Source organism: Capra hircus, chromosome 26, assembly GCF_001704415.2.
Source record: "Capra hircus breed San Clemente chromosome 26, ASM170441v1, whole genome shotgun sequence".
NCBI classification, from domain to species: Eukaryota; Metazoa; Chordata; class Mammalia; order Artiodactyla; family Bovidae; genus Capra; species Capra hircus.
The window spans coordinates 33738103-33762414 of NC_030833.1; the positions used below are offsets into that span (position 1 = coordinate 33738103).

General features: G+C 36.2%; 1 protein-coding gene across 1 annotated transcript in view; it reads left to right on the forward strand.

Moving 5' to 3' along the window:
* The window catches only part of TM9SF3 (transmembrane 9 superfamily member 3), a 58896-nt gene extending 35090 nt beyond the window's left edge, over nucleotides 1–23806 (forward strand). The window contains exons 8-15 of the mRNA XM_018041395.1: nucleotides 596–690; nucleotides 2201–2331; nucleotides 11970–12109; nucleotides 14912–14980; nucleotides 17839–17985; nucleotides 18437–18520; nucleotides 18648–18724; nucleotides 22408–23806. Of these exons, the coding sequence (XP_017896884.1) occupies nucleotides 596–690; nucleotides 2201–2331; nucleotides 11970–12109; nucleotides 14912–14980; nucleotides 17839–17985; nucleotides 18437–18520; nucleotides 18648–18724; nucleotides 22408–22475 (811 nt within the window). The 3' untranslated portion in view covers nucleotides 22476–23806. The remainder of the gene's footprint in view (nucleotides 1–595; nucleotides 691–2200; nucleotides 2332–11969; nucleotides 12110–14911; nucleotides 14981–17838; nucleotides 17986–18436; nucleotides 18521–18647; nucleotides 18725–22407) is intronic.

The following is a 24312-nucleotide window of genomic DNA, read 5'->3' on the forward strand; positions in this document are numbered from 1 at the left end:
GTTATTGATCTGAGTTAATGTTGATTTGTATACCTATGGATTTTTAAAAACAATTTTAACAGTATAAGGGAAACTAAATAGAAGTCTCAGTACTATACCATTTAAAGTAATAGTAGTAATATGGGTTACAGTACTTCCATTTTATTTCTGTCAGCAGGCAAGACTCTTAAGCAGTTAATCTATAAAGAGAAATATTCTAATTAATTTTCTTGACAGATGAATATTCTTTGCCATGTGATGTGATTGGTTCACAAGGTTGTGAAACAGTTTCAGTGCCAGCTTCTAGTATGTTTGCCAAAGAAATGTGAAATGTTTGTTAGAAATATTATGAAATTTAACTTCAAATTTAAAAAAAGTAGGATCAGTCTGTTACCGTTTACATGCAATTTTAACTAGAAATTCATTCACTGGGCAACCTTTAGAGGTCCACTGCAGTCCAGGAATACATTTTTTCTGTTACTGCTAAATTTGATATTAGCGTAATATCAGTGATATTAGTCTTTGATATTAAACTGATGTTAATATGATAGACTGTATGATAGTGTCTTTAAATCATTGGTCTTAGTTTATCATATATGCTGTTTTGCCTTTTTAGGAGGGGGTCGATGCTTAGTACAGCCATATTTGTCTACGCTGCTACATCTCCAGTGAATGGTTATTTTGGAGGAAGTCTGTATGCTAGACAAGGAGGTAATTTCTGAGTTACTGTTTGTGTTTTTAATTACAGATGCTAATATTTCACTGTGAGGTATATGGAGTTTAAAATGCACAGTGTAGCTGTTATAAAGTCGTTTGTTATCCAGTTTCACATAATCTCCACTAAACCTGTTACATGTTCTCATCTGCTTTTTATGGAATCCTTACATTTCCTAAATAAAATGAACAATTAGTAGGTTATCTCCATTGTCCACTGTGAAGTTAGCCTAAGGAAGCTGTGGGAGAGAGTGTACTTAAGTGATTATTTCGCTTTGAGGTGTCTGGTTCCCTAGCAGTGCTCCACAGGAGGCTTCCTCATAGACCCTGCAGCTTTACAGCTGAGCATAAAGGCATGTGTCATGGTTTATGGATATATGTCTGGGCAGTGGGAGGATAATAGGAAGGAAAGCTGTTGATTTCTGTTGACCCTTAAATACTTATCAAAGGATCCTGTGGAAAGATTTTCTATCACAATCTTTTGCTAAAGGATCTTCGTCTGAAATACCCCCTTGCTTCTCTACTATTGTGACCTGAAAAGGATGGGTGTTCATGTATGATGCGAGGTTTCTGCCTTGTGGTGTTTCTTTCTGTGATGGCGTTTAAGGTCTTCAAGCTCCTTGGTTTTCCCTATAATTGGCTGGGGTCAGAAAAGTGATATACAAAGTAGCAGACTTGCATGTTTCAGTTTGTGAAGGAAAGGTTGTTGGAAGATGTTAGAATTACATTCCTCAGGATGCAGACTTCCTACTGTGATTTTCCCAGCCCTTCCTAAGCAGTGTCAGCATTAGAGGATCCTGCCCTTCTTTTAGTAGGCTAGAGGAGCTCAGAGCACAGGATTATTTAAAATTCCCCCAGGATATCCTGGTTTACTATGACTTTTAAAAAAAATTGGTCCTGTCAAACTTAATGTGGTCTAACTGTAAACAGAGATAATGCTTTGGATTGCCTGGAGTATCATTGCAGATTCCTGACTTTTTTTTAGCTGTTCAGTTTCTCTGTTCTCCCTCTGGATATGGGAAATGAGTCTTAGCACGCAAATCTACCATCCTGAGGAAGTAAGGATGCCTGAGGTAATGCCTGCTTTGAATTTGATCTGAAAACTAGTTAGGCTAAGAGCTGTACAGTTTATGGTCTCTAGAAAAGTCTCCACAGCAGGAACAGGTTACTCAAAACAGGAAATTGAACATAAATTCACTTTTAGTCTGATTGCAAGTGAAGAACACCCAACCAAACTTAACTTTACTACACTTGTTCTTGAAAGTTGGCAGAGTTCAGACTTTAGCCTAGGAGTATCAGATTTTACCAAGAGTAACCTAACGGTTCTTTTCTGATTGACAGTGTCCTGAGGAGATCTGATTATGTCCATTTCCTACATTGAAAGTGTAGGAAAAGAGAATGCTAGAAAAGAAGTGGAACTTCATAAGAGAAATAGCCACCTTTCAAACATTGATGCATGTCTGTCTACCTAGCTTCTCTGATTGTTACAGTTTCCCTTTTCTTTCAGGAAGGAGATGGATAAAGCAGATGTTCATTGGTGCATTCCTTATCCCCGCTATGGTGTGTGGCACTGCCTTCTTCATCAACTTTATAGCCATTTATTACCATGCTTCAAGAGCCATTCCTTTTGGAACAATGGTGAGCTGCTCGAATCTTACTTTTAAACTGAGAGTATATTGATGATGGACAGGGAGGCCTGGCGTGCTGCAGTCCATGGGGTCACAAAGAGTCGGACACGACTGAACTGACTGACTGACTGATAAGCATTGTAATATGAGGTCTACTGTCTGTCCAGGGTACCTCTAAACTAGGAGGTACCTTAAGTATAACAGCTGCCTTTTACTATTTGCAGCCAGTCCCTACTCAGTCCTGAAAAGTTAGGTAAAGAAAATTTTTCTTGATTTTGTCAACCAATGAAGTGAAAGGTCAACTTTAAAGTAAGACAAAAGAGAACACTGTTTATTAGAAATGAGGGAAACTGGTGAGTATATTGCAGAGGAAGGATGATGACACAGAAGAAACATGGGTGTTTTAAGGTGATCGTTGAGAGCAGTGGTGAAGTGAAGACTGTACCTTTTTTTTTTTTTTTTTTTTGGTAACTACTTATTTTAGAACCTCACGAAAGCATTTATATTAATATTGATAACTTACATGCTATAAATATTAAAATCCTATTTTATATCTTACACGTTATCACAGAGTTTGAAATGTTGTGAATTTTTAAAATATATTAAAATGAAAGCACAGGAATACTGGTGCTTTATAGAGGTAACTCACAGTCTCTCGATTCTTCCAGTTGTTATCATTTTATTAGAAACAGAATTTTAGGCCTAGAGTAGACTTCAGTCTCAGTGTACACTTGTGCAGACATGTACAGATACATGCACACACACACATGTTGCAAGGTGGTTACTGTTTTTCAGAGAGGTAAGATAATGTTTAACGTCATATAGATTCAGTGGCAGAACTGCAGCTGGAACCTGTATCTCTGTCTGAATTTTAACCTTGTTTTGGGTTTCTTTCTATCATGTGGGAATTATTGAATGGTCTCAGAAAAGTCCAGATGATTGGTTGTTTTACAGTCCAAGTTTTTCAGAGATACCGTGCACATATGTTTTTATTAAATCTTTACTAATTTTTATTTAGGAATATTTTGCAGATTGCTTCAAAATTGGAAGCTTTTTTTGGTTTGTATTTTGTTTTTGCAAGCCACAGATACTGATAATGGCTAGGAAAGGGTAAAAGAATTAGTAACATTGAGAACTGGAAAATAATTTGCTTTATAGTAGTTCTAGGCCATCAGAAATTATAGAGAGAGTCAAGTTACTTAGAGGTGCTGGGGTCCTGCCCCGGCTTGGATCCAGGGTATCCGAAGTGTGATGGCATCCTCGAAAAGAATGATTTAGAGGGAGATAAGGAAAGAATGTTGTAGATAAGAAAATAGAGGAGAGAAAGAGGCTGATATTCCTTGTTTTACATAGAAAGCCAATAAAACTCCAAGACAAGGAGTTTGCCCTGTTCACGGAGGCCACAGGTGCCCTCCCGGTCTCCCGAGGGAGTGAAGACGTAGAACGTCTTCCTGTTCAGGTCTTAGAAACCCAGGCAGATAAGTGAACTCAGGGAGCCTCCTTGCTCCAAGGGATCAGCCTGGAAAAGAAAGTAAGAGAGAGAAAAAAAGAAAAACATGGGGTGACCAAGCTTCTTCGAGTGAGGCCCCTTTTTTTTTTATTTTCAAAAGGGTCTTTTATACCTTTACTTGTACAGAGGAAAATGAAAGATGCAAAGTCATACAGAGTCACCCCAAACATTACATCTGTTTTGTCTTTATCGAAACCAGGATTTTTTCTGCAAACCTTTCCCATAGACAATGTTGTGTACATTATCTTCTGGCCTTGGAGGCCTGTGGACATTTTATGACCCTCTTTTGATAAAGGCTGCTCAACCAGAAAACTTGTTTTCCCTTGAAATGTTTTTTCTTTATATTTCTAATCTATGTCAGCCTCAGAAAATGCCAAACAGAGTTACATTTCTCACAGAGTAAAGGTGCAGTGAGTTACAAGAAAGAACCAATTAGCTCAAAGATCTGATGTGGGTAAATTCAAGGCTACACTTGTTTTTCTTACATTCCAACTATGTTAACTAATGCACTCCCAGTTGCACAGTGGAAAAGAGATATGGGAACTTAGCAACAAGCTTTGGCCCTATAATGAAATCCTACACCAGCACTACTCTAATAACTTTTAACTGTTTGAAAGGCTCTATGTTTTAGGCTTCCCGTTGGGAGGCTGTGAATAATCATATGTGTAGCTGCAAGAGTCTGGATAGACCTGCCAAGCAAGCTAGAATGCTAACAGAGGGGGGTTTGATTTGAAATACTCCTCTCATGTCCAGGAGACTTATTAGCTAGAGCCCTACGTTGATTTTCTCCAGAGAAAGGTGGATAGCCCCTGTTAATGTCAGAAGAGTTGGTGAAAGGCACAAAATAGTAGGACAGACAGATTCTGTTTTTGGGATAGATGCTCGAGCCAGTCTAGGGAGCCCCTCAAGTCCTGCAGCCTTGCTTAACAGTTCTGTTCCACATGACCTTGTCATGGGTGGGATGGCCCGTGCTGGCTCCCAGCATGGAGGTGATCTGCCAAATGAATTACTGTCATAGTGCTTTAAAAATTGAAATTCAGGTTCCATTATAATTTTTATCATAAAGCTTTTAATTTGTTATGGTAAAAATGTTATTTCAAAGTTGCTTTGTTTCACAAACATTATAAATTTTGCCCCTCTGTAAATGGGGTTTTAAATATTAAGTTCAATGTAATTTACCTCTAGATACTTTAATAATTACTGATTATGCAAATATAGTATCAGACTCTGTGCTGAGCGAGAGATGGTCTATAAAATTGATCTTCACTGTATAAAAGACTGACTGTTGGTGCTTAGCATCCTCCTGCAATGCCCAGGTCTTACTGTCCTGGTCTTTGTAATGAGGGAAAACTGCTTTCAGGTTGTAATCAGATGTTCGGTCTAAAATTTTTTCTTCCTTTCAAGAGTATCAGAATTTGTTTAGAACACGAAATGTAAGAATTGAGATATTTGACCTAGTGTTTAAGTGTTTTAACTACTTAAATTTGTATTTTAAGTTATCTGACTTATTGATAATATGAAGGAAATGGTTATATTATTCTCATAAACTCCATGGTCCCCAACCTTCGGTACCCATAGAATCACTTGGAAGTTTAAAAAATTTCAATGCCCAGGGCTTCATCCTATGCCAGTTTATCTGTCCTATGTTAAACCCAATCTCTAGTGTTTACCTGATTCTAGTTCTCAGCATCTGAGGGTGGATCTGTTAGCTGTAAAGTTCCCAAGTCCCAAATGTCTGGTAAACTGGATCCCCTACTTTAATACCCTCGTTTAAAATCAGAGTCTTCAAATACTCCTGTATACTCTTCCCCAGGCTTATTCTATCCCTGTTCCTTTGATCTCGTGGCTGAGCCCTTTCTCTGGGTAATCTTCACTCTAGCTCTGTTTCCTCAGAAAGTCCACAATTGACGGCTTAATTCATTCTTAGTAAGAGTGACTTCAGCTTCTGTTTTGCCCTGTAGAGGCACCAGAACAATGGGGATTTTGTCCACTTGGAGTCTGGAGTTTTGTCAGAATATTTCTGTTGTCCCCAGGACTAGCCCAAGATAGCTTTGAAAGTGGGAAAAGTTTGTCTCTGGACCCCAGATTCTCTGGCCATATGTACCTGTACGTAAAAGCCATTAAATCCATGCCAGATTAAACTTGTTGAGTACTTGTCAATCTTAGCAGCTTATTAAAGGTAAAAGAAACATAAATAGAGAGAGGGTGGTAGCGGTAATCTAAGCTAATGTCTAGCGTCTCGTCTTAAGGCATGATTCCTAGAGAATATTACAAAACTCTATAAGAGAGCATTTGAATGAAATTTGGGGTCAAAGATGGTTCAGAGATGACCATACCTGTTCCTAAAGTTGGCTTATTCTGGCCGAGATACTACAGAGTTGGAGAGAGTGTACTTCAAATTAAATTGAATCTGGTAAAGTAAAACCTTTTTCCTTTGGAATTTGTTCAAAATGATTTAAATGTCATACCCAGAGTTTTTGGTCCTGTGAGGGTTTCTTGGGAATGAGGAAAGGTTTGCCAGGGTATTCTGAAAAAATGTTTTAGGCATCAAGTCTTTTCTGGGTTGTAAATCTTAGATTCTTAATGATATTGGAGGTTTTCAAAGGACCATATTGCAGTTTTAAATTCATGGAGACAGAGTAGCACAGAAACGGATAACCTTTCAATCTAAGTATCATTCGCCTCAGAGTGCACTGACAGATCGGTGACTTATCATACTTGATTTTGTCTCTCAGTGGGTAGAATAGTCGCTGGAGAAGTAACAGGTCATCAGCCATGCTTGTCATTTTAAGGTTTGTTTTACTTTGGGAGGGGAAATACCAGAAACGTGCCCTAGGTTTTAGGAAAAAAGATTTCACAAATATTCAGGGAAATGCTCTCTCATGATCCAAATATTTTACCATAACGGGGAAAATGTTATGAGAGTTCAAGGGTCTCAGAAATGAAATCCATGAGGCATAATCAGAAATAAACACAGTGAGGAAAGAATGGAGACAAAGATTAGTGGATGAGTGCTATTTTGTGATCTCTCAAAGGTTATGAGAAGAGTGCAATCAGTTGAGTATGTATCTGTGTGAATCTATTTCTGGACTTTCTTTTCTACTTTGCTGTTGCATTGATTGATTTGGGTTTGTTTGTTTGTTTTTCCAGTATCACACTGTGTTGATTATTGTAGCTTTACAATAAGTCTTGAAATCAATTCTTTTTCAAAGTTGTTTTGGAGTTTTTAGGTTCTTTGCATTTCCGTGTGAAGTTTAGAATTGGCTTGTCAAATTCTACAGAAAAACCTGATTAGAATTCCATTAAATCTGTGGATAAACGGGAAGAATTCACATCTTAACAATATTGAGTCTTGACTAATGAATATGGTATATCTCTTGACTTATTTAGACATCTTTACTTTTTCTTTGTAATGTTTTGTAGATTTTAATGCTCTGGTTTTGTACAGCTTTTATTGAAATTACTCCTAAGTATTTCATATTTTTTATTAGTAAAGATATTTCTTAAATTAAAAATTTTGGTTGCTTGTTGCTAGTGTATAGAAAACAGTTGATTTATGCATATTGGCTTTGCATCCTGCAACTTGGTTAAAGTCACTTATTAGTTTTCATTTCTTTTTTGTTAGATTCCCAGAGATTTTTTGCATATATTGTTATGTTGTCTAAGAATAAACAGTTTTACTTCTGCCTTTCTAATCTGTACACCTTTTATTGCCTCACTGCACTAGTTAGAACCTCTAGTTTTTTTCTTTTTCTTGACTTATTGCGCTGGCTAGAACCTCCAGTACAGTGTTGAACAGAAGAGGTGAGCAGAGTCTTTATCTTATTCCCAGTCTTAGGGGCAAGGTATTCAGCCTTAGGCCATCAAGAAATGTTACCTGTAGTTTTTTCATACATGTCCTTCATCAGGTTGATGAAGTTTCCCTCTATTCCTAATTTGCTGAGCTTGTTTTATTGTGAAGGGAGGTTGTTTCTTGCAGCAGTTTTTTTCTGCACCTTTTGAGATGATCTATGATTTTTCTTTTTTTAGTCTGATAATATGGTAGATTGCATTGATTGATTTTTGAATCTTAAACCAATCTGGAATTCCGTTGATAAACCTCAATTTGTTATGATGTGTTATCCATTTTATATATAGCTTGATTTAATTTGCTGAAATTTGTTCTTTTTGTTGTTTTGCATCAATGTTTATGAGAAATATTAATCTGCAGTTTTCTTATAATGTCTTTTTTTAATGGTTTGGTATCAGGATAATACTAGCTTTATATTGGATTGGCCAAAAAATTCATTCAGCTTTTTCCATACCAGCTTACAGAAAAGCTCAAACTTTTTGGCCAGCCCTGTAGAATAAGTTCTTAACTTCAAATCCAGTGTTTTCTTTTCTTATAGTATTGAAGTTGCCAAGAATCAGAATGAGAAGCGTTGAAAATATCTATAAGATGGGCTTCTTATAAGTATTTGTGTTTGAGTTGGCAGTGTCCTGTTTACGAGGTTGATTATTGTCAGCATGCTTAAATTGAAGCTTATTTTTATATAGGTATAAAGCTATAAAATGTATAAGTAGAAAAGGAGTGAGAAACATTGTCTGCTCTGAGCACATGTCAAGGAAATACCTAAACACAATGACTGAGAAGATGATGTATTTTCTGAGACTCACCTTGTGCTAAGTTGATTCAGTTGCGTCCAACTCTCTGCGACCCCATGAACTGTAGCCCACTAGGCTCCTCTGTCCGTGGGATTTTCCAGGCAATACTGGAATGGGTTGCTGTGCCCTCCTCCAAGGGATCTTCCCAACCCGGGGATTGAACCTGAGTCTCTCATGTCTCTTGCATTGGCAGGAGGGTTTTTTAATCACTGGCTTAACCTGGGAAGCCTGAGAATCACCCCACCTGTAAGCAATTACTGTCTGTCATCCTCAGACAGACAGTGAAATTTATATCCTTTAGCATTCCAAAATAGCACATTTTTAGGCTGCCTTTTCCCTTTCCATTTCTCTCACACCACAGATTTCCTTAAAAGGCCAGTTTGGAGACAAAGATAAAATAATATTCACAATCTTGTCTTGTGACTGAGGTTGAGAATACTTGACCAGTTGGTACATCTTTGGGACATTTAGGAGTGATAACTCAGTTTTTGTTTCTAACTTGTTCTTCTTGTCACTAGGGGACGCCCTCAACCTGGAGTGAGTCCTTCCTTCCCTCCTCCCTGTTTTCACTTTACATTGATCCGTGAACAAGGGCTAGAAGCTCTAAGGGAAGGCCCTATATTATTAGTTTGAGTTCCAGGGTTTTCACCAGTATATTAGGCTAACAATTTTTTAAACTCTTAGTTGCTAAATTTCAAGTTAAATGAAAGCTTAATGCAGAAGCCCAAGAAAGAAAGCAGATAATAAGCATGATTCTATTAGTATAAATAAATTTTGCTAATTCAGTACTTTAACATTTTAAGTTTAATGAAGAAAGTTGTGATGAATACAGAGCTAATATCAAGGGGTAAGATAACATTCTTCTTTAGTAACCAGTTTATTTGGTTGAGTATCAGTACAGAGAAAAATTCTGACTTCACAGATGATTTCGTTTCCTGTGACTGTTTTTTCTTAAACAGCTCGCTGGTATTTCTTCAAGTAAACTCATCCAGAACTTGGACATAAAGGAGCAGGAAATTGGTTTTACAGTTTAGTCACTAATAGTTTCCAACATACTGCTCGCATTTTTACCATGTATTAAAGTCAGGAAAAGGGGGAGGGGGAATTAAACAGATATAAATAGTTGATAATGTCTTGATGAGACTGTTCATAGGTTCCTTCATTGACTGTTGTTAATGCTTTGACTGAGCACACAGGCAGGGTATGCCTTCACTCCACCTGCCACTTAATTGCCTCTGTAGTGTGTTTGCTTATAAAGCTTTTAATGAGCAAATATGTGCAGGCCAGGATTGGGTGGGAGTGGGGTATGGGAAGGAAGAACAAAAGACCAGTGTAGGCCTTCCTAATCAGTGGTACATTTACTAGGAGTCCAAATATATATACATACAACGATAGCAAAAGAAACTTTATTCTGAAGTTTGTGTGAAATGAGTTAACCTGATTGTGGTATCCAGGTATTAATATTTGGTATAAAACTAATTTGAGTCTATTTATTTTGTTGTTGTTGTTCTTTATTTTTAAAATTTATTTTTAATTGATGGATAGTTGCTTTACAATACTGTATTGGTTTTTGCCATACATCAACTATTACTCAGCCATAGGTATACATATGTCCCCTCCCTATTGACCCTCCTCCCGCCTTATTTTTTTTTTTTACAGTTAAAAATAATTTTTTTAAAAAAGCTATTTTCAAAAGGATATTCAAATCAAGTGCTTGTGGAATTCCTAACTAAAACTTTTTTCAGCAGGACTTGAGGGTTCGATGGAACAGATGAAAACTACTTTGCTAGACCATGTCATTCCACATATGAATGTTTCCTCAACAACTTCTCTTCAGTCCTTGTTTGAAATTAGAGTTCTGGTAAATTAAGCGAAAATATGTAGGTCTCTATTACAGTGTTTTAATATTTATGAATTTTATATACTTAATGGTAGCAAAATAATAATTTAAAAAACAAAAATTGAGACAGAATTCAACCCCCAAATATGGGATATGTATAATTCACAATATATCCTAGTATTTAAAATATCTTTAAAACATCTGCCTTTTTTTGTTTCACCTTTTCTTATTATTCATGTAAGCAAAAATTCATATTATTAACACGTCTAAACTGAAATACCGCTGATTTAAGTTTCTAAATCTGAGCTTTAAAATGGAATTTCAGAACTCTTAACTCTCCTACTTCTATACAAGCTTTACTGGGCTTCCCTGGTGGCTCAGATGGCAGAGTCTGCCTGCCATGCAGGAGACCTGGGGTTGATCCCTGGGTTGGGAAGATTCTCTGAAGGAGGACATGATAACCCGCTCCAGTATTCTTGCCTGGAGAATCCCCATGGACAGGGGGTTTGGTGGGCTGCGGTCCCTGGGGTCGCAAAGAATCGGACACGGCTGAGTGACTACGCGCTGCTGAAAGGAAGATGATGATACTCTTTGGTTTGTTTAAATGCGTGCAAGCACACATCAGGGTGTAATGAAGATGTAGAGTTTTCAGTAATGTTGCTTCAAGACAGAGTCTTTCCTCCTCATGTCATCACTGTGGATTTTCCACCCCACGCCTCTTCATTTCTCTGTTAATTTCTTCGCAATTTTCATTCAGCTTTTCTCTTACTTTTACGTTTTATTTATTAGAACCCCAAAATATATATTGGAGAGATACTAGAGGTGATTCAGTTCTGTTTCAGTTTTAGAAGTTGAGTGAACCTATCTTAATTTACATGCTGGCTGGAAGGAGCTTGAGTGTGTCTTCATAAAAATGCAAGTTTATATAAAAAAGAAAAAAAATCACAAAAATAAATGCTTCCTTAACTTTGGTTCTAGAATCTCTGTATGGTCTCCCCTGTAATGTTAGATTTTGGATTACTAATAGGCAGAGAAATACTCATATTATCTTAGTAATATATATATATATATGCATAAATAGTGATGTTCTCCTATTTGTAAGATCCTAGGGCACTGTAGAATAGAAACGAGCAGACAGAATGAGACAGGCAGATCTGAACTGAAATCTTGGTTTGGCTACCTACTAAACCGTGTGATCAAGGGAAGTCACGTAGCCTCTCTGTCTCGTTTTCTTCACCTGGGAAGTGGGAAAATAACACTTGTAAAGGTCCTTGAGCTTATTAGGAGCTCAGTGAAGTGCAGGCAAGTAAATAAGTTGGTTATAATGATAAAAGAGAAAGGATATGTTAAAATCATGACAGCTGAAACTGAGAAAAAAGGACTGTGGCAGGGGCAGTGTGAAAGAATAGGAAATAACAGGAACGGCAGTTGATAGGAAATATGGTTCAACTTGTATTCAGTTTAATTCTAATATTTTAAAGCACATTATTTTCCTATTGCTATTCGTATGTATTCTGCACAATTTTAACCCATTTTGAATTTAAACATTTTCTTTTATAATCAAATTGCATTTAAATTTTTGTATCCTTTTTATTTGTTTTTGTTAATATTATTGTTCTCCGAGTAATCACACACATTTTAATTTAATTTACAGGTGGCTGTTTGTTGCATCTGTTTTTTTGTTATCCTTCCTCTAAATCTTGTTGGTACAATACTTGGCCGAAATCTGTCAGGTCAACCCAACTTTCCTTGTCGCGTCAATGCTGTGCCTCGTCCCATACCGGAGAAAAAATGGTAAAGAGAATGCTAAATTGTTTTGATTGCTTCTCACAATATATAAATTCCTAAGGCTATTGCGTATACATAACTTTTAGAATTGGCATGTATTTATAAGTTTAAACTTAATATTTGTCTTTTTCTTTCTCCTTCAACTTATATTGTTAGGAGTAGTAATAAATGATATCTTTATTTTACTCTTTGAATATTAGTGCCATTCACAGAGAAATCAAATGCTTTTGTCATACACTAGTTCACAGAGGCGGATAGGACCTAATGCAGCAGCTGTTGTATTACTGCAGCCTATAAACCAAATCTATTTTTATAAATAAAGTTTTGTTGGCATATAGCCACACCTGTTTGTTCCCATATTGTCTATGACTGCTTTTCCACTATAGCATCAGAGTTAAAGTTAGGACAGACACTGACCATCTCACCTGCAGAACATGTAATACTATCTGAACCTTTACAGAAACGTTTGCCAACTCCTGGCTTACAATCTCAGTGTCCTCGCCACATTTTTTACTCAGAATTGACCCACATTTAGTCGTATATATTTTGAATCAGTTGAGAGATGAACTGGGGCTTCCCAGGTGGCACTAGTGATAAAGAACCTGCCTGCCAACGCCAGAGGTACAAGAGAGGCCAGTTCAGTCCCTGGGTCAGAAAGATCCCCTGGAGTAGGAAATGGCACCCCACTTCAGTATTCTTGCCTGGAAAATTCCATGGGCAGAGGAGCCTGGCAGCCGCCAATCCACAGGGCCGCACAGAGTTGAATGTGACTGAGCACATAATTTACTGACCTACATTCTTTATCTTCACTTCTGGGAGAGTATAGAAATCTCTTAGATATGTTTCGTCATTTTATGCACAAAATGTGTTTTTGAGGATCTCCCGTAATTCAAATTTAATCCTGACAAAAGATGACAGGTATTTCTGTTTAACAGCTAAAGCTATTCTTCTACTGCAGTAGTTTAAACATAGTTTATAGTTCATTTAGTCGGCTTTGAGATAGTGATTCTTGATAGATTTTTAACCTGAGATGGTTTATATTTTTTCAACCTTGGACATAAAGTGAGATATCACTAATATGTTTATATTTCTAATTTTTGTAATTCAAATTTGAATAAAATCTGAACTCACTGTGTATATGTTTTGCCCTTTAAAATTAGTATATTGAATGTTTTAGTGCTGATTTATGCTATTCTATATTTTATTCTTACGGACATAAATAGAACAGTCTTACTGCATATATTTTTATTCCCCATCTCATTAAAACAGCTGTATGGTAGACTCCACATAATCATAATAGGGGATATATATTGAAATGCTTCTGTTCATAGGTATTTTGCTATATTATAAATATTACTTATTTTCAAGTACTTATACAGTCTTTTTATGTAGACATTTGTAGAAGTGGAAGCTGGATAAAATAGCCCCATAGTTTAAAGGAGAGTGATCTTTTCTAGTCTTAGGAATTATACATGTTCTTTTCTTTTTTCCTTTTTTTTAGATTATTGCTCATGAGAACGTCTGTAGTCTGTGTTTTAAAGTCAGTTTTATCTTCTTCAAATTCTAGATTAGCCTGTTAAGGCCCATTGATATCCTGATACTGAGGAGAATAAGATTAAAGGAAAAGCCTAGTCAGAAATCACGAAAGTTCCTCTGGGTCACTAGGCTGGTGAAAAGAGAGGAGGGAGTAACCTGTACCCATGCTAGCCATAGGTCACATTTAGGTGTAGGAAAAGCTTGTGTGTCTCTTCATTTGCTGTATGTCATTATATGGGAACCAAAATCCATATCCTAGATCTGGCAGGCAAGTCGTTTTTAACCTCTGTGGATCTTGACTTTTTACAAAAGGAGGAAAGGAGACAAGATTAAATGATCTTTAAATTTTTTTTCAGCTCTCAAACTCATTTTCTTCTTAATTTTGTAGTTTGTTCATGTCAGAAATGGCGGTTTGCTGTCTTTTATGTTCAGTCTGCTATGCCAGGCACTGGGAATACCTAGGTGAATAGCTTCTGCCTGCCAGGGTTTACAATCTAGTGAGTAATTATATAAGTAATTAGGATAGTATAGTGTGGTAAGTGCAGCCTTGGAGTTACGCTCAGGAGGCAGTGGAAGAACCCACCTCTGCCTGGGAGACTTGGGAAGGGCTTTATAAGGAGAATACTTGAGCCACTACTTGCAGGAAAAGAAATATGAGACAAGGGAAGGCATTCAGGGTTGCAGAATTACTGACTGCAATCAGTAAACATTTGTTGAGTGAATGAATGAGGTTTGAATTTTATTTTTGAGTCATTCTTTGACTCCTTTTATAACTCAGAACTCATAATACTTGAATTGTGTAATTCAAAGGAAAAGGAAATTCTGAACCAAGGAAAGCAAGAGCAAAGAGACTGGCAAGGCCACAATTTGGGAAACATTATTTCAGATGGGGGAGGTGGTTTCAAAACTTATATTTTCTTTTCCTATGGCCTTCTGTAAGTAAAGGACTAAAATTTTTAGAAGTTACTGGAAAGTATAGATCAGGAGGAGACAGAGGTTTTCTTGAGTTCTGCCAGTAGCAAGAATTTGTGTTCCTGAAATTCTTATCTTGGGCTTTAATGCCCAAAAGAATTTTAACTATAAAATTTTAACTATGGCTAATTTGAAATCCCATTTCAATATCGTGCCTCTTTGGATTTTTGTTTTTCTCTTTACTGGCTTATTTCTGTCCTTTAAATTATTTTTAAGTACCAAGTATTCTGATTCCTGTTATGAGTTAATATAATCTGGAAATCATACTAGAAGTTTACTGTTAATTTTAATATTTTCCAGGTTCATGGAGCCTGCAGTTATTGTTTGCCTAGGAGGAATTTTACCTTTTGGCTCAATCTTTATTGAAATGTAAGTTTTGACAATGTATTTGTGTTTTGAGAGATTTCATCGTAAGGAGATAAGGAGAGATAGGAATTAGGATGGCTCCCCCTTCCCTCGCCCAGAGCCCTGCTTAGTTTAGATGCTCCTCTTAGGTGCATTGATGAAGCACCTGTCATGGTGTGTCATGATTGTCCCTCTACTGACGTTTCTCACTGAACTCATCTCCTTGAGGGTAGAGACTGTCTAATTCTGTTCTCACTGCTTCTCTGATATGTGTAGGGCTTCTGTAAATATCTGTTGCAAGAATGAGTAATAGATAAGGTAACTAACAAGCAGAGGGAACAAGAAAAAGAAAAGAGGTTAAAAAAACACTTTTTGTTTTAATGATGGCTTCGTGACATTGTGCAGGAGACAGGGACCAAGACCATCCCCATGGAAAAGAAATGCAAAAAAGCAAAATGGCTGTCTGGGGAAGCCTTACAAATAGCTGTGAAAAGAAGAGAAGTGAAAAGCAAAGGAGAAAAGGAAAGATATAAGCATCTGAATGCAGAGTTCCAAGGATAGCAAGGAGAGATAAGAAAGCCTTCCTCAGAGATCAATGCAAAGAAATAGAGGAAAAGAACAGAATGGGAAAGACTAGCAATCTCTTCAAGAAAATTAGAGATACCAGGGGAACATTTCATGCAAAGATGGGCTCGATAAAGGACAGAAATGGTATGGACCTAACAGATGCAGAAGGTATTAAGAAGTGGCAAGAATACACAGAACTGTACAAAAAGATCTTCATGACTCAGATAACCATGATGATCTGATCACTCACCTAGAGCCAGACATCCTGGAATGTGAAGTCAAGTGGGCCTTAGAAAGCATCACTACAAACAAAGCTAGTGGAGATGATGGAATTCCAATTGAGCTATTTCAAATCCTGAAAGATGATGCTGTGAAAGTGCTGCACTCAGTATGCCAGCACATTTGGAAAACTCAGCAGTGGCCACAGAACTGGAAAAGGTCGGTTTTCATTCCAATCCCAAAGAAAAGCAATGCCAAAGAATGCTCAAACTACCGCACAATTGCACTCATCTCACACGCTAGTAAAGTGATGCTCAAAATTCTCCAAGCCAGGCTTCAGCAATACGTGAACCATGAACTTCCAGATGTTCAAGCTGGTTTTAGAAAAGGCAGAGGAACCAGAAATCAAATTGCCAACATCCGCTGGATCATCGAAAGCAAGAGAGTTCCAGAAAAACATCTATTTCTTCTTTATTGACTATGCCAAAGCCTTTGACCGTGTGGGTCACAATAAACTGTGGAAAATTCTGAAAGAGATGGGAATACCAGACCACCTGACCTGCCTCTTGAGAAACCTCTGTGCAGGTCAGGAAGCAACAGTGAGAACTGGACATGGAACAACAGACTAGTTCCAAGTAGGAAAAGGAGTACATCAGGCTGTATATTGTCACCTGGCTTATTTAACTTCTATGCAGAGTACATCATGAGAAATGCTGGGCTGGAAGAAGCGCAAGCTGGAATCAAGATTGCGGGGAGAAATATCAGTAACCTCAGATATGCAGATAACATCACCCTTATGGCAGAAAGTGAAGAACTAAAGAGCCTTTTGCTGAAAGTGAAAGAGGAGAGTGAAAAAGTTGGCTTAAAGCTCAACATTCAGAAAACGAAGATCATGGCATCTGGTCCCATCACTTCATGGGAAATAGATGGGGAATGTGTCAGATTTTATTTTTTTGGGCTCCAAAATCACTGCAGATGGTGATTGCAGCCATGAAATTAAAAGACGCTTAACTCCTTGGAAGGAAATTTATGACCAACCTAGATAGCATATTGAAAAGCAGAGACATTACTTTGCCAACTATGGTCCGTCTAGTCAAGGCTATGGTTTTTCCAGTGGTCATGTATGGATGTGAAAGTTGGATTGTGAAGAAAGCTGAGCACCGAAGAACTGATGCTTTTGAACTGTGGTGTTGGAGAAGACTCTTGAGAGTCCCTTGGACTGCAAGGAGATCCAACCAGTCCATTCTAAAGGAGATCAGTCCTGAGTGTTCTTTGGAAGGACTGATGCTAAAGCTGAAACTCTAATACTTTGGCCAACTCATGTGAAGAGTTGACTCATTGGAAAATACTCTGATGCTGGGAGGGATTGGGGGGCAGGAGGAGAAGGGGACGACAGAGGGATGAGATGGCTGGATGGCATCACTGACTCGATGGACGTGAGTTTGGGTGAACTCCGGGAGTTGGTGATGGACAGGGAGGCCTGGCCATGCTGCAATTCATGGGGTTGCAGAGCCGGACAAGACTGAAAGACTGAACTGAACTGCGTAATGGAATTAGAGGAAAGGATCTTTTTTGGTATAAAATCATAGTGCCCTTTCTCTTGCAGTCCTGTGAAAATGGCATAGAGCTTTCTTAGGCTTTCTTTTCCTAATTATTTTTATTTTCCTAATTTTATACATTATTACCATATCAAACCTTTTTTAAAAATTTAATTGGGTGTTTTATATACTGCATTGCTTGTATAATATTGTATGCAGAAAAAAATAAATGAGAATTTATTTTGAAAATATGAATTTTTAGCTATTTTCATTTTTCTTTTCCACAATACACTCCTAAAGCTTCTAATTTATTCAGTTTAATTAGAGATGAATACCCTACCCTACTAGTGAATCTGTTCTTGAAAGATTATCTAAGAAAATATTTTTGAGAGAACTGTAAATGATTTAATGAAAGAGGAGGAAGGGAAACTGTTGAAAGTTGCTTGAAAGAAAAATACTGAGAATAAAGTGATAACTAAGGTGCAAATGAGATTTAGCAAGAACAGGGTGAGTTTTATGAATAAAGACTGGAAAACGGTCTTTGTTGGGTGTGTTTAGGTATTTCATCTTCACCTCCTTCTGGGCGTATAAGATCTATTATGTCTACGGCTTCATGATGCTGGTGCTGGTCATCCTGTGCATTGTGACTGTCTGTGTGACCATCGTGTGCACATACTTTCTACTAAATGCAGAGGATTACAGGTGGTGAGTACTGGCTTCTGGGAGGAACTTCTGGGGACCATGTAAGTTAAAATAAGTTTACATTTGAAATGTATCAAGTGGAGTAGAAATCTAGATACAAATTTTCTTAAGATAGTGTAGGAGTTTTTTCAATTATAAAAATATTGACGATTTTAGAGAAAAAAATAGTATCAGTCCAAAACATTGGGAGTATTAATGAGGGTCACTATTTTAAACATGAGGAGACATTTGAAAAAGGAAATGGTTTATTTAGGGTCATTTGTAATTGGAAATCTGGCAAAATTTAGGATCTCTCCTTCTAGTTCTTAGGCTTTCTCCTTGTTGATATATTTAAATGCCATTATACATGCATTTGTTGTTAAATATATAGAATTGTAAAGGATGTTTTTATAAAGTGCTTTGCTTTAAAATCTTCCAGTGCCATCCATTCAAAAGAGTTACTTTTTTTCTTCAGGCAATGGACAAGTTTTCTCTCTGCTGCGTCCACTGCAATTTATGTTTACATGTATTCCTTTTACTACTATTTTTTCAAAACAAAGTAAGTGGAGACATTTTCTCATTTTGTATTTTAGTAACTAAGTTTATCATTTTAAATGCTAGGATTTAGGCCTTATGTTGAAAGTAAAAATGGATATACTATATATAAGTTTTTGGTTTTATTTCAGGATGTATGGCTTATTTCAAACATCATTTTACTTTGGATATATGGCGGTATTTAGCACAGCCTTGGGGATAATGTGTGGTAAGTTCTGAAATTCTTAGAATATGTAAATCTGAGTGTTTCTGAGTCAGAAAAATACAGTAATTGGAAACTGAGAAATAACCTTCTATTGTTTGATCAGGAACACCAAAAGAAACTCAAACATCTGATTTTAGTCCTTTTAACTATTCCTCAAAATCTAATTTATTACCTCTCTGATTTCTTTAATTTCCTGTTTCTAATAACTATGTATAGCACTATTTTCCATACCACAATTAGTTTGTCATTCATGTTGAGAATTGCCTTTTTTTTTTTAATAAGCTTAGATTTTTTTGGAAAAGATTATTGTGTAAACAAGTTAAGGTTTTGGCCAAATGACTTTTGTTTGGAAGTTTCTGTTCCCCTGTTCACTGAGGTAAAAGTCCCCAGGAGGCAGCACAATTGACTGGTTATGGGTACACACTTGGGTGCTTGCAGCCTGAGCTTACATTCTGGCTGTGCAGTCTGTGGTTCTGTACCTTGATCCGATTCCCCAAGGTCTCCAAGCGTCTATAAAAAGAGGATAATATCACTATTTCATGGATCTATCACAGTCTTCCATTAAATGGAAGAGGTAATAGTTATCACCATAAATAGCGTGTATAGTATGTGTGAAATAGCTAGAAAATGAAAACTTTTTAGTAGGACCATGAAAAGTGGAAAAGACATGGACTGGAGAGCCTAAGAGACCTGGATTAAGTCTCCGTGCTGCTGCTTAACCTTCTTTGTGGCCGTGGAAGGGCATATTAACCTAAGTCTCATTTTCTAATCTGTGAAATGGGCATATCTTTCAGAGTAATTATCTGTAATAGTGTCATGTGTATAAAGCAACAGGTATATAATGCAGGTCTGTTATTAGGTGGTGAGATGTATGAGACGTGGTGGGGAGTTTTGGGGAGGAGCAAGACTTTGGGGGGCCAGTCTTGATCGTGAATCCTAGTGCCCCTACTTAATAGCTAAATTTTTTGAATGCTTTTCCTGTTGAAATTTCATCCTGCTGCCTGACAGTCCTGGCACATTTCCAGTTCCCTGCCGTTCTGGCAGTGTCCCAACATTTATTCTTTAATGGGTTTATATGCCTTTAGTGCTAATCTGTTTTTGTCGGGGGGGGAATGAGTTCACACTGGAAATGATTAAAATGTCATCATAATACAGAAATTATACATGCTCATCGGGTTATGTTGCTAATATGCTTTTTCAGTCAGTAATTGAAAGAAAAAATATTTTAATGTAGAAAAAAATAATTATGTGAAGGGGGAAATAATTAGATTGCTGAAGATTTTATGTTTTGAGCATAGCATTTTAGTTTTAAAAAAGATTAAGTTTGGTATTATTCCCAAGACATTTACTTTTCTAGAGGGCATATTCAGTCTCTTCCTTTTATAAAGTAATATTTTATAAGATTATTCTTGATACTCATAAGATTAAGAAAAATGATTCTCTAGATTGACACTATTTTGCTTTTAAGCATATCTCTGGTCAAAAGGGAACAATATTTTAAAAGTCTCGAAAATTGAATTTGCTTATCGGACTAGTACTGTATTTGTACCAGTTAAATTTTTGATTCTACCTAAAATTTTACAGATACTTTAAATTAAAAAGAATTCAGGTTTTTAAAATTAAATGGTTATTTCCACTTATCTTGTAAGGACTTGTATATAGCTATTTTAAAATGAATTATCACTATTTTCATATTAAAAATAAGTATTTATTACAAAAATAGGTTTCCTTTATTGTCTGGGTGGGTTTTTAAAATATTTTCAATATTTAATTATGGGGAATTTTCAAATGTATACGAAAAGAGAAACAGTAGTATATATGTAGTGAGTCCCCACGTACCTAACACACCTAACATCAGTAATTGTCAACTTGTAGCCAGTCTTGTCTTATTTTTATTCCCACCTTAACTCCTTTTTTCCTGATGTGAATCTCGAACTTCATGTCATTTTAGCTGTAAATATTTGTGTGTGTGTATATGCATGTGGGTATATAGATACATCAAATGTGTAGTGTTTATATAAAATATTATATAGGTATAATATATAAGAATGCAGTTATATAATATTTTAATATATATATATATAAAATTAACTAATGTGCTCAAATATTCACTTAGTATTCACTTTTATCCCACACGTCCTCATTTCTTTTTTAATACAGTTTGCATCAAGATCCAGTTAAAGTCCATGCATTGCTTGGTAAAACTGTCTCTTAAGCAGCTTTAAATCTATTGATGTTTACTCTCTTTTCCCTTGCAGTTACTTAAGAAACTTAGGTTTTGGTTGGCTTGTTTGTTTGAAATCCTGTTGAGTTTTTCACACTCTGGGTTAGGCTGATTGTATCCCCAATGTGTTATTTAATGTTTCTCTGTGTGCTTCCCCTCGTATTTCCCGTAAAGTGGTAGTTACATCTATAGACCTGATCATACTCAAGAATACTTGTCCAAGAACACTTAACAGGTGTTTTGTAAACTTTGATAAGGAGGCACTTAAATGTCTGCTTGTCTCTGTGAGATTAGCAGCCGTTGATAATTATTGCCTAGTTCTTCCACTAAGTCATCAGTGGTTACAATATTCTCATTCCATTGTTCCTTTTATATTTATTAGCTGGGACACTTCTCTAAGGAGAAACTTCCTTTCATCAGCCATTTGGTTCCCTTGAGGTACAGTTTTCATATGTATAAAAAAGGCAGAAAGACTTACTTTTTCCTTCCATACACCAGTTGGGTGAATAAAAGTTAGTTCAAAGGTTAGTTCAAAGTTAGGTGTATGTGTGTGTATCATTTACTCATGGAAGACTGACTTTTAGACTTGATGGTAAATTCCTAAATCTAGTGGAGAATCTTCTGTATCATACGAATGACCACCTATCTTGTCCTAAAGATCTCTTAGTATTTACAGTAAAGAACTATACAGTTAATTTATTCATTCAACAAATATTTATTGAGTATCTTATCATGTGCTGAGCAGTTTTTAAGGGCCAAGAGGCAGAAACTTAATTTAACAAAACAGATTAATTTAACACCCCTTCTTTCTGGTATTTTGGGCCCTGTTTGAGGCTAATTATTCAAAAACAGCATTTCAAAGTTCCTGATCTACTTATCTGTCTCTCTCATCCATGCCCTCAGATGCCTACCTTTCTACCAATCACAGCTTCTACAATTTAAACGTAAAAAAGAAGCCATCAGAAATGTGTCCTCTCTAGAGCTTCAGATGCTATTGGTCCATGGGTCTCAGTCCTTCCCTGAGAGAACCCCTAGCCACTTCTTACTAAATTATCCATAAGTGTATCATATTGTTTGGAGAACATGTTAGTATTGTTTTAATAACCTAGAATAATCTATACTTAAATTTTTAAAAGACTTATTTTTTTCATTTAATGAATTTTTGTCATTCTGAAATTATTCTTTTTAAGAGATCATTTTAATTCATATAGTTAATAATTCATGTAATAATTGATATTTAACTATAAAAATGTTACATCAGGCCACACTGGTATATGACAGCAACAGGTGATTTGCAAAACAAGTGACACTATTTTAGTAAGTGTAGGGAGAATGCTAACATTAGATGTTATCTTGAAAAAAGAATAACTTTCTAGAGCAGAGAGCATTTAGTGTTTGTTTGTAAATGATGGGTACTGCTCTGTATGTATTTGTTTCCAAACATCTTATTTTATCTTTACAGGAGCAATTGGTTACATGGGAACAAGTGCCTTTGTCCGAAAAATCTATACTAATGTGAAAATTGACTAAAGACCCAAGAAAGCCTGGAACTTCGGATCAATTTCTCTTTCACAGGGGTGGAACTTGGACAGCAAAAAAAAAAAAAGCGCAAGAAGATTTGGGCTTTAACACTGGGTACTTTGTGGGTCTCTTTCGTGGATGGCTTAAAGTAACATCTATTTCCATTGATCCTAGGTTTTTACTGACTGCTTTCTCCAACTGTTCACAGCAAATGCTTGGATTTTATGCAGTAGGCATTACTACAGTACATGGCTAAACTTCCCAAAAACTAGCTCATTAAAGATGAAATAGACCAGCTCTCTTCAGTGAAGAGGACAAATAGTTTATTTAAAGCATTTGTTCCAATAAAATAAATAGAGGGAAACCTGGATGCTAAAATTACATGAATAGAAATCTTCCTGGCACTAGTGTTTCTACAATACTGAAAAATGATGTTCCAGAAAGATCACTTTTTTCTCTTATTTTTACTGCCATCATCAACCTATTGTGGGACATTTTTATATATTGAACCTGGGTTCTTTTTTGACCTGCTTTCCACACCGCCCCCCCCCCCCCCAATTCAACTGCATCCTTTTTTTTTTTAAGAGAAAATTTAAAAATATTAAATCCTGCATGTAATATATCTGCTGTCATCTTAGTTGGACCAATTTCCCATTTATTTATCTTAAAACTATCCAGTTACATCTTAATTCCATCCAAAGAAGATACAGTTTGAAGATAGAGGTGTACTCTCTACGATGCAATTTACTGTACAGTTAGAAAGCAAATTGTTAAATGGAGAAGATATTTGTTTTTATTAAACATTTTGAGATTTAGATAAACTACATTTTAATTGAATGTCTAAAGTGATTATCTGCCCCCTCCCCCCAAGTTAGTCTTACATCTTTTTTGGGTTTGAATGAAGGTTTTACATAAGAAATTATTAAAAACAAGGGGGGGGTGGGTATTAAATGTATATAACATTAAATAATGTAATGTAGGTGTAGATTCCCAAATGCATTTGGATGTACAGATTGACTACGGAGTACTTTTTTCTGATGATGATTGATGTAGAAATGTGTGAATTTGGGTGGCTTTTTACATCTTGCCTACCACTGCATGAAACATTGGGGTTTCTTCAAAATGTGTGTGTCATACTTCTTTTGGGAGGGGGGATTATTTTCTTTTGTTTTTCTTCTGAGACTCCCAAAAGGAGCCAAATTTGTAATTTAGAAACATTTAATTTTGTTAATCCTGTCTGGGGCACTTAAGTAACATCTAAAGCATTACTGCTTTAGAATGTTAAAATAAAATTTCCTGACCAAATGGTTTTGTGAAAATACATGTGTTTGCAATTTGAAGATATCTTTTCAAAAGACAGTATTACTGAATGCAGGGTTGTTGTTTTTTTTTTAATCATTCTTTTCTGATACAAGGGACCCATACTTTAAAATCCCCAATATTGCTTTCATCTAGATTATCCAGTGCAGTCACAAAATGAATGAGAAGCCCTTTGAATGAAATTATGGCACAAAATCTGTTCAGGTCAGTGTACTATGTAAAGTAGGGGTGGGTAAAAGTGGTTAGTGTACTAGAGGATGAGCAAATAAAGCTTACAGTTTTCTAAGAGAAGTAATTTTAATTTTGAATACATCTTTCTGGAACGGTCCATAATGTGAAGTTTTCCTAGAACCATTGAGTTTCTAGTTTAATAGTTTGCTATGCAAATGACCACCTAAAAACTATACTGTATATTGGTATTTTTAGAAAGACTCAAAACATTTTAACCTTAATGTATTTAAACCTTAACATGAAATTTATGCCATTCACAGTTACATAAGGTGTTTTCATTACAAAATATGTTTCT